Here is an 11,361-nt window from a genome sequence, read left to right as displayed (position 1 = left end):
AAAAAAAAAAAAAAAAAAAAAAAAAAAAAAAAAAAAAAAAAAAAAAAAAAAAAAAAAAAGGAAAACGATTATAAATTGAAGAACAACGCTCTTCCTTCCCGGCGAAATATTGTTTGGATGAATGGAAACTGGAAATTTTCTCTCTAGGTTTCGCCGCCGAGTCGCCTGGAAGTTGAGCTTCTAACGGCCACCGCTGGAGGACGGAAAAACCAGCTCATACACGATAGGAGAATTATAATGGAACGGAATGAACCGTGAAATCAATTTAAATATCTCCTACAAAACGTGTTTGGTTTAGGCCTATTTGTTTCGATTATTAATTATATTTTTTAATTCTAAAAATGAAAAAAAAATTATAAAAAAAAATATAATATTGTTGGTTGGATGAATTTTGGGACGTTTGATTTGACTAAGAATGGTCAAATCCAAGTAATTTAGGGAAATTCAGTCCATTAATAGTATGATTTTGTGATATTTTGGAGTTATATTAAATTAGTTTGAACTTATTATTATAAATTAATGATTCTACTTATCTTAATATTAAATTCTTGATGTTTATTTTTTTTAATTAAAAAATACGTTGATGGGTCGGGAATTATACATACTCTTTTGTAATTCTCAATTTTTTATCTTAACGCGTAAATGAGATTCTTGAGATAAGTTAATTTTAAAATAGAAATTTTTATTAAAGCTATTAAGCTAGACATGGACTATTTCTAAGATTCCACACTAAATGGCTTTCACCTCAAGTAATGCCTCGAATCTTAATGAAGCATGTGTATTACAATTATACTTTTAAAGGAAACAACTAAAGCTTAAGCTATATATTAATATATAGGTTAAATTACGTCTAACTTTCCTTTTTTATTTGGTTTAAGAATGGACAGATACAAAATTTAATTTATTTTATGTTTAATAGATCAACCATGTTATTGAAGATTTAGCTAAACACTTTTTAACTTTTAAAAATAATATAAACTAAAATTATAATTTAATATAATATATATATATATATATATATATATATATATATATAGACCATTTATGAAATTTTTAGTTCAAAGTCCATTAAAATATGGAGAAGCTGATGAGGAATACAACGCAAAGGGAACTTGAACTACATGATTTTGAATTGCACGCAAAAATGTGTCCAGATAGAACTACATCTTGTTTAAACTATTTCACTAACTTCAAATATTTGCAGCAACAGTATCCTCTTGGAAAAGTTCATAAAATTACACTTCCTTGTAAAAACAGGCTCATGAATCTGAATCTGGAGGGAAATAATGAGACAACCAACCGTCTAGGCAGAGCTAGAATTCAATCTAAGTCCAAGGGGGGGAAAGGAGAATACAGAACGGCCAGGTAGAGAGATACCCAGCATGGATTTACAAGTACTAGCAAAAAAAATCAGGGGTTGGGAAAGAACAAGAAAAGCACAGTTTGAATCATTCCTTGAGCAGGGTCTCCAAAGCTTCAAAAAAGAGTGGTGCCATGTCAATATTTGGAGTTTTGACAGCGCATTTCAGTCCGGGGCTTCCGATCACCGTAGTCAGTTCGACCAAGAACGGGATTCCTCTGGGAATTTTAGTAGAGAAGTAGAAAACGTCCTGGTTTGCGTGTTTCCTTTTGGCAATGAAGAACATGTTTGTAGCAGCGAGTCGTTCCAGAACAGCCTCGACATTGGTTATAAAAAGGGCAGGGAAGTCTTTAGAAACTTCATTTGAATCTGGGAGGGACCTCCAAGTCTACAATGGAGAGATGATAAATGCCACAATTAAGACTAAACTGCTAATGGACGTTTAAATAAGTTCTTACATTATTAGTCTGAGAGTTACATGTTTTTCCTATGAGATCATCCGTTTAATTTCTCCCTCTCATTGTTTGCTCTTAATCTACTTAATAGAAGTCTGAAGTTAATCTCTTAAAAAAAATGTTAAACTTCATTTCTACTAAAACATGTGCTGTCTTTTACTCAGAGTAGTGGTTGTCCCTCTTACGTGTGCATTCTATGTTAAGAGACTCCCTCAACGGTTAAGCAAAGCAAGAAATTTAAACGACATTTACGACTAACAATGCGAACGGAAAAAAGGAAGCAGCTAGAATCGAAGGAAATTGTAATAACTATCAATTTTACCTCAAGAAAGTTTGCACGTTCCATCCTCCCATCATCGGTGAAGAAAATGTGCATTGAGATTTTATCATTGAAGTACCACACTGGCTGCTGATTGTTCTTCACAGCTACCTGCAAAAGTGAGCTTGGGGGACCTTGCGACAGATTTTGGAACACAACCATAGGCAGGAGAGTACTTGCACTTGACCCAGGTTGCACTGGTGGAACCTATAGATATTGAGATGAGAAGTTAAGTTCATCCACGGATAATCAATTCCACACTGAATTTACAAATCTACCTGTAAGGCTCCTGCAGCTGCGAGACCAAAGGTATTCTTGTTAAACTGGATCATGAACCCATCCAGTGGAATCTGTGTATTGTTCTCGAACAATAAATGGTAAAATATTTGACCGTCCTGTCGTGTGAGCTGTGCACTGATTTGTAAGCCTTGACCAGCTGATGCCGGTAGCAGAATAGGCAATGGAGGGCTGCAGGCCAGAAAACACATTAAGTGCCAGTAACAGAAAGCTCATAAGGTAATACATTTGTCATGCTCACACAATTATTCCATGAAATTGCTCATCCCTATCATCAGAACCCTTTGAAGGGCACAACTTTACAATCTAGCAATATTTATTCTCACTAGAAGTATTTTAGGTATTGCAAAAGAAGTCTTAGATCGAGAAGGTTGCAGAGAACCCATGATAAATGATATGACTGCATAAGCAGCAGACAAGAAAGTATTAGTTCACACTTACCCAGCAGGAGTAGTAGGCTCATCAACAGGGACAATAGCACTGTTATCCAGTCCAATCAGGTCACCAAGTAAATCTGGAACAGAAGGTGGAGGTGAAGAAGAGGCTGGGCCAGGGACTGGTTTCTTTGATACTGAATAAGGTGCATCTGAAGAAGTTGGAGGCGATGCACTGCCACCACCAGCAGCTTGGGCAGAAGGCTCTGAATACCCTGCATCACTTCCTTCAGGAAAATCTTCATCATCAGTTTTCTGAGTAGTCTTCGCACGGGTCACAAATGCTTCAGGAGGCTTATGATATACAGAGGATAAAGTGGCAACATTGGCAAGCAGCTCATCTAGGAGCGAGGAATCGAGCAGATTTGAATCATCACCAATTACAGGCTTCTCAGCAAGAACCACATCCTTAGCTGCCTGCAAGATAGGAAGTACTGGAAAACTGAGATTCATGTACACAGCTATCAAGAGTGAGATGGGGTTTGTGGCTTGGTGTTCATTATAAAACATTCTTTAAAAAGAAAAAAATCAATCATAACATATATTTGGTTTTCTCACATCAAACTAAGCCTATGGTTCTCAAAATGCAATAGTTTATTATCAACTATACAGTCTACATTGAATTGTAGGACGACAGTGAAGGTGGAAAAAAAAACTGATTAGCAAAAAGAAAACCTCTGGATCAGTTGATAGGAGTCGCCAATAGATATATGCACGGTCCCGCAAATCAGGATTGTCGGTCTCCACAGTAGCATTGTTCAAAACAGCCTGTAAATGGACATGAAGTAAATGTTTATTGGGTAGCCATCTAAAGACCAACACGATGTACTAGACAGTTCAAAGTTTTTCTTTTATCAGAGAAAATTGAACATGGTTCTTGCTCAAACTGACAATGAAATAATTACTATGCAATACAGGGATATCAAAGAGCCATCTGATATTGAAATTCCTATAAAGAAAAAAAAAAAAATCGATTACTACGAGAAGTAATGATTACAAAAAGAAGGTCCATCTTAATGGGACTCTTTATGAGTTCCTTGGTAATAGTAACTATTATAAAGATTTTAAAGATTTCTTTACATAAAAATGTATTTAAAATAATATGCACAAATAATTATCTGATTGTTCTGATTTCAGACAGGTTCTTTAATGTCTGCAAATACAGATAATGCTGGAGGCAATTACTCCTAGTCACAGGGAATGTGGAAAAAATACTCAATCCAGATCATACCAAAATAAAACGTCCCCTTATTTCACAAATAGATTTGGCAATTGAAAACTATGCTTGTAGAGAAATGACCTGAATCATCTGCTGGGGTCCCTCAGTTGGCTTCTTAAGAAAAAGTTTGACAGTTGCAGTCAGCAACTGTAGCTGGACTTGTGCAGGCTCCTCGGGGAAATTCTCCAAGAAGCTTTCAAGAAGTTCATCTGCATTGTCAATTCTCTCCGCATATTCTCCGATAATCCAGATCATTGATGCCTTGAGGCAGGGAGGCAAACATAAAATATAAGAGTAACTTCAAGAGATGAACCACTTGTGCTATGAACATATAATGACAAACTATTACCTTGGCTTCTGGCTCATCCAACGTGTCTAAGCTTTCACAGAGTGTAGCAATGATGGACTCGTAACTGTAAACAGAACAGGGATTCACATGAAGTCAGAATGATGAAGCAATCATTCAATCAGTTGAATATCAAATTGAAGGAACAAAAAGGATTTCTTACGTGTTTGGATATCTTCTAAAAATATCCTTGATGACTATGATAGCCTCTTGAACCACATAGTTCACTTTAATTTTGATCAGCTCGAGCAACACGCTTATGCATCGTTCAGCAGCTCTCTCTAGCTTGATTGCACACCTACCAATGGCACGGACAGCCTTTCTTACAAAATCTACATCTACTTCAGTGGCATACTCTTTGAACTCCAGCAGAACCTGAAAAATTACAATCCAAAGGGTTTGCATTCATAGTATGTCCTAGAAAATTAATAGACCCATTTAGGAATCGATAATACTGATGAAGATTGTGTACCTGGTCTATGTTTCGGTCAGATGCAAGCTTAATCATGATCTCTAACTTCTCCATTTTTACATAGATCGGATCATTGTACTTACAGAAGAAAACCTACACAGTGGATAGAAACCAAAAAGAAGAAAAAAAGTGGTAGTAGTAGTAAGCTTATATAAAACAGGCGGTACTTGTCTTCCTGTTTATTTACATGCATCTTTATTAAAAATTACAAGCTACCATCGTGTATTCATGTTACAAAAATTATCACCAGCTTACCTTAATTTCATGTGCAAGAATAGTAGGTCGTTTCTGTACTATAAGGTTAATATTTCGTAAAGCAACGTATTGTATTTCAGGTTCTGCTGAGAGCAAAGTTACAAGAGGAGGAGCCATCTTTTTGCAAAGATTTCGAACTACATCAGTGCTACTGATAAGCTCCATTTGTTGAAGAATCATCTATCAATAAGGGTGAAATAGGATAGGAAAAGGTTAGTTGAAATATCTTGGATTTCTCAAAACCACCAGCATATATATGGTGGATAAAATCAATTACTTGATAGAATATTAACCTTCACAGCTGACAAAACAACTGCACAATTAGCATGTTGTAGCCGTGGAGTAACTCTCTCCACTATATTTTCTGCTTCACGAGCATCCTCTGCTTTGTATCTAGAAAGTGCATCCAGAATAAAAACTTGACCCCACCTGAAGAAAAACCAGGGTACAGAAATTTTTGTCAGCCAAAAAAATGTACAATTGAAGTAGAGAAAATAGCAGGAAAATTAAAAACTACCACGTGGACAAAACTTCAACTAATTAATAACAAACTTCTAGATGTTCTCCGTGAAAAATGCAGGAGCAGAACGATAACAACATTACTTCCCCCACGCAGCCTCCATGACTAGATGTGGGCAATGTATCCAGACACTGAATGATGTTTTTAGTGCATCTATGTACCTAGCTTACTTCAACAATTTTCGAATTTTCCACTTTATAATTTATCGAATGCTAATGTATGTGTAGGTTGAATGGCACCACTATATTACATTTTAGAACCAAGATAACCAATTACTATCAGTCGTGGGTAATTTGGTGAAATTTTTTTAAAGAGCTTGATTTTCTTATACTACATCAATACAGGATCAGTTGCAAAAGTAATAAGGAGAAAAAGAAAATGAAAAATAACCTAGAACAATTATCTTCTTATTTGATGTCATTCACATAAAGTATTCACAAAGTTCTTATACTTTGAAAAAAGCACATGCAGCACTTACTCAGTACACTCATTCAAAGCTGTGAGAAGTTTTGACAGCGTGTGACTTGTAATCTCAAAGATGGGTCTGCTACTATTCTCCTGTATCTCAGTAAGAGCAGCCACAGCATTTGCAACAACCATTGGATTATTGTCTGATATTAAATCTTTCAGAGAATCCAGAAAGCCTCTGTCTTCAACTAACTCAGCATTTATATCAAAAAGTTTGGCTACACAAATGGCAGCTGTCTTGCGGACATAAGGGTCGTCATCCTGTCAAAACATTAAAAACCAAGAGATCAGATAACTGAGTCTAGTTGAGAACACAACAATAACAAGTCCCTCCTCCTAACAAAGCATTCAAAGTAAGGAAGAGAGAATTTGTCAAGAAATCAAGCAATGGCCGCACATTATTAAACAGAATCAAATGCTGAATTTTAATAGCAATAAAAAAAAAAATTAAAAGAAGCACCGAAAGAAAAACAACCTTAAGGCATCTCTGAAGGGGATCACACAAGTATTCAGTAATTTTATCCACACGAATGCATCCCATTGTCCTTACGGCCAAAGCACGAATCAAAGGATTTGGATCTTGTGAGTCCTGCAAAAGTATGCATTAGAAAAATTACTTCTAAAATTCCCTTAACAACACAAAAAAGTTAGATGCATTATCTTTCATTACCTATCAGATCTCATATTTTGAAAAATAAAATAGAGTCAAAATATAAATAGAGCAGATTACGTTCTATATCCATTTGTCTATGTATGCAGATTGGGGTCAATTCATATGGAAATTTTTGGATGCTGGGTCCCTGTATTGTAAGCTTCTACAGACCACAATCACAAGAGACCATAAACTGGTACTATGTTTCTCCGCAATTCATATTTCCACAAGGCCATGGTAAATTACTTGACTTAGATGTCTAAACCAAAACTAAGGAAACTATTATTTGTTGAAAAGACTACAATAAGAAATTATGAGTACTTACCTTCACAAATGTGTTCACAGCAAGAATGGCTAGATCAGGCTGGCTTTTGGCATAATTAATTAGATACAAGTAAACCAGCTTTTTCAGTTCCAAATTCTCAGTCTGCATGCAGTTTACCACGTCTGTGAACAGTGATGATACATCCTTCCCGACAGTCATTGCAGCAATGACCTTTTTAACAGCATCTTTTCTCTTATCCTGCAAAACGTTTTAAAAGCTGAGATGCAAAGCTTAAACTAAAGAAACAAACCGTTCTTTTCTACTATGAAGATCCACTTAAAGAGGCGTGAAACTTCACAACAAGGGAAAACATATTATATAGCCATATGCATCAGCTTGATTCAAGCAATCCCTATATCCAACTTTTGGTCCTCAAGGTAAAACAGGCAAATCATATGATATGCCTGTTAAGCGTCAATTTTTAACCAGAAACAAGCATCAGCTCAATAAAAATAATATATTGAGCATATTTGATCATAAAGAACACTAAATTCGGAAATGAGTGGTGTAGGAGCTATATCAGAATGACCAACTATATATTGTCAGGTAAGTACGAAACATAACCAATACTCCCAGCTGAATTCAGACATTAAGTTTTAAGTATCCTCATTCTTCTTATCATCTTGGACTGTTTACAGTTGATCACAGTATCTAAACTATCATCGAGACATTTGACAAATTCATCTCGATATGTTTTCCTATAACATAAATGACTCTTTAATAAGCACACTGAGCGACATAATTCAAGGTACTCAGAACCTGGCTTCGACAACAAAGATAGCAAACCCCAAAACCCAACAGATCTACGAGTTGCCCGTGACGATCAAAAAAAAAAAAGAGCACCTGAGCTAGCAATCATCTGGATTGATATAGATCGCGGGTCAAAAATGAAAATCTAGACATTGACTTAGCAATAGAAAATTGAAGAAAGGAAGGGTAGAGAGAGAGGGGGAGAGAAATGCCTTGTACTGGGAATTAAGCTCCTCTTTGAGCTCGGGAATTTCACCCTTCTTAGTGGTGGAAAAATACTTGGAGTCGTGGCCGCTCATGTTTGTCTGTAAGATCCCGAATTTTCAGAGTCGAGCAAATCGACTAGACGAAGACGAAGGAGAAAGGGAAGGAAGGACCAAAGTTCGACGACGAGAAAAAGAATGCTATGCCTTCGACTTTTGTCTCGATTGCCAGATCCAGGCCGGTTTCTGAACCTCTTTCTGAACCGGTTTCTGAACCTCTTTCTGAACCGGTTTCGAACCTCTTTAGATTCATTCTCGCCTATTTACTTAATCACCCCCAATGTCCTTTTTCATTTTATTTTCACTCCTCAACTCTTTTTTTTTTTTTAATTAAATTGAGTAATTATAAGTAAATAAATAAAATTATCGCCTTTAAAATAGTAATAAATATTTTATTAGTTCAATTATATTTAAATTGGTATTCCATTGAGTATATCGTTATTATGTTCGTATATATGAACTTGTGATTTCAAAATGAAAAATTATATTAAAAAGATAAATATGGTAATAAATTTGTTGTAAAAATGAGCATGGCCGAACCATAATTTATGTACAAATTATTTATTTATTAAAAATAATAAATAAAAAATTCATTATTAGCATTTAAAATGTCGTAGTAATAATAAGTGGTAAAATAAACTCTCAAAAAACATAAATGGGTAAATTTAGGTAAGGATTTATTAAGTTATTTTTTTATTTATTCTAATTGTAGAAATTTAATACTGAAATTTGAAGCTTTAAAATTGAAAGCCCATTGCAAAAGTTAAGATGATTAGCCCATATAAAGCACGTAAGCCCAAAACTTAAGATCATGGAGCCCACAACAAGCTTTTGTTAGTGCCAATTACCAATGCTCAACCCATATACAATGCAGGCAATGATATTGGAGAACAACCCGCGAGATCGATAAGGAATCACTTCGAGAGAAAGTAAGATTCATTTACACGTTGATCGAATATCTCAAGACAAAAATGTTTGTGTCGAATATTGAATGATTCTAAACATGCAACTTAAACTATATAAAATTGCAAAAAAAATCTAGTCTTTGGTTAAAAGAAACTACATCGACTCTTTTAACTATGTTTTTTACAAAGATAACATGCATGACTTTATATAATCTCGTAACGAAATATTTGACCTTCCACGAGACGAAATTTCAAGAGTCGATTTAAGAGTTTTAACGGTGTGGAATTTATTAAAAATTTTAAAGAAAACATGACGTGACACAATAAAACTAGATGATGATGTTCCAATATCAAAATTCAAGCCACCAAAGACTTTTCCATTCTTAAAAATGTGCACTAAGCTATGGGTATAAAAAATACGAAGCATCTAGCCTTCGATTACAATTCTTTTAGTAACAAAAGAATACAAATACACTGATCGATGAACTCAAGACCAACTTAAACCTAGCAGCAACCGACACAACACTTTAGGATTGAATATATAACAAAAAAGAAAAAAACTTCCCAAGTTTGTAAAGATGGTTGTGCTGGATGATGAAAGTCCCACATCGACTAATTTAGAGAATGGTCATGGGTTTATAAACAAAGAATACTCTCTCCATTGGTATGAGGCTTTGGGGAAGCTCAAAGCAAAGTCATGAGAGCTTATGCTTAAAGTGGACAATATCATACCACTGTGGAGGGTCCTCTTTGTTTAACAAGTTAAAGAGATATAATTCAACCGTGCATTTGTCACATTATTATTTTTACAAACTATATATTTTAATTATTATTTTCTTTTAGGTTAATATTCTTGTTTGCTTCAATAAATAAAATATTATCTTTTAGGTTAATATAGTGTCATTTTCAAGCTTGAAGAGCATTAAGAATAAGATTTAATATATAATATAATGTTTGTCGGCCTTATAGAAAATGTTTATATTATAAAAAATAAACTTTATTAAGTGACGATCATCATCACTTCGCCACTCGTGCAAATACACTTATGATTCTATTGAACAAAATAATTCATTAAGATTCCATACGATTGAAAAGATGAACGAAATATTTGTTATAAGCGTATGAAAATGTCGTAAGATGAATACGAAATTGACAAAAAAAACAAACATTATCTAATAGCGGTGGACTTGAGTTGTTACAGTCATATATACATAGTTGACAACTCGAAGGAATTTGTCAAACGGAGCATGAAGTTGAGAAAAACTTCGCGATCCAAGTCGAGAAGGCTATACATAACAAAACAACGTTCATCTCGTATACTCTAAGTAGAGATAGTTATCACAAGACAATGACGTAATTTTATGTAAACAAAAGCTGTTTTTTTATACGTTCTCATTATATATTTCAACTACAGAGATACGACTAAAATCTTATGTGATGGTGGCTTAAAGAATCAAACTGATTACCACCGTTGAATATATTTTTATATATATATATTTTTTTGGTAATGTGTTGGTCAAGGACCCAAAAATAATTTATAAATAAAAAAGGAAAAAAGCATCTCCTTTTGTTGCTCAAATATAAAATAAAATTGTTACCATAAATATGCTTTTTCATTGTTTAATCTTGAGTTTAAATTTTTTAATTTTATCACAATTATTGAGAATCCGATTTTATTCCATCTCCAAAATTTTAAATATTTTATTTTATTTGAATGTTTATAAAAATGGATGAATATTGGTAAAAATAAGTTATTATACAATTTACCATTAAAAAATATATTTGCGTGTACACGACATCCATTAACACCACAAATTAAAGTTTTAACGAGAAATATTTAAAAAAAAATTAATAAACTTCTAAATTATAATCCAATTTCATATGAATGATGAAATTCCATCGAAATACATAGTCACGTTTAACATGTATTTAGTTGATTTAGAACTCAGACCGAACATAAACCAAAATAGGGAGGAACCCTGTTAGTCTAAACACTTTTCATCCCACCGAACACTCTCTTGAAAGATCAAACACAATTCCAAACAAAAAAAAATGAAAACACTCTCTTGAAAGATCAAACACAATTCCAAGCAAAAAAAAAATGAAGAACTTTTTAGACTCGAATCCCAATCCATTCCTTCTCTAACTTTTCCAATTTTAATTTTAAATTTGGAATATGAGTTTTAATTTGAAAAATGGCATTATTATTGAAATTCATGACTATTTACAAACCAAAACTCAGATATATAGTGTAATATTTTCATCCCTCAGAAAATTAAAAAAAAAAAAAAAAAAAAAAAAAAAAAAAAAAAAAAAAAAAA

The 11,361-nt window shown here is 33.8% G+C and overlaps 1 protein-coding gene across 1 annotated transcript; it reads right to left on the bottom strand.

Annotated features, from left to right (window-relative positions):
- Positions 1-1,107: 1,107 nt before the first annotated feature.
- LOC111459765 (beta-adaptin-like protein C) lies at positions 1,108-8,281 on the bottom strand. Its single transcript, XM_023102803.1, has 15 exons — positions 8,085-8,281; positions 7,123-7,320; positions 6,621-6,734; positions 6,156-6,406; positions 5,451-5,586; positions 5,158-5,337; positions 4,903-4,995; positions 4,594-4,805; positions 4,434-4,497; positions 4,166-4,345; positions 3,541-3,633; positions 2,873-3,282; positions 2,413-2,602; positions 2,138-2,341; positions 1,108-1,748 (listed from the first exon to the last, which is right to left on the bottom strand). Exons 1-15 carry the CDS (start codon positions 8,169-8,171, stop codon positions 1,449-1,451), a joined length of 2,712 nt encoding a protein of 903 aa, XP_022958571.1. The 5' UTR covers positions 8,172-8,281; the 3' UTR covers positions 1,108-1,448.
- Between the last annotated feature and the right edge of the window lie 3,080 nt (positions 8,282-11,361).

The sequence above is a fragment of the Cucurbita moschata genome, unplaced genomic scaffold, assembly GCF_002738365.1.
Source record: "Cucurbita moschata cultivar Rifu unplaced genomic scaffold, Cmos_1.0 Cmo_Scf00022, whole genome shotgun sequence".
In the NCBI taxonomy this organism is placed as follows: domain Eukaryota; kingdom Viridiplantae; phylum Streptophyta; class Magnoliopsida; order Cucurbitales; family Cucurbitaceae; genus Cucurbita; species Cucurbita moschata.
The sequence above is the reverse complement of the archived record's forward strand: the minus strand, read 5'-3'. Positions and strand labels throughout refer to the sequence as shown.

What these genes read in the sequence shown, in the direction of transcription:
- LOC111459765 (XM_023102803.1), bottom strand. Translation starts at nt 8,171, where the DNA reads ATGAGCGGCCACGACTCCAAGTATTTTTCCACCACTAAGAAGGGTGAA. An exon ending in GCTTTGAATGAGTGTACTGA is followed by an intron (nt 5,587 to 6,155) that starts GTAAGTGCTGCA and finishes GTTTTTCTTCAG; the next exon opens with GTGGGGTCAAGTTTTTATTC. An exon ending in CAGCTGCAGGAGCCTTACAG is followed by an intron (nt 2,342 to 2,412) that starts GTAGATTTGTAA and finishes CAATATCTATAG; the next exon opens with GTTCCACCAGTGCAACCTGG.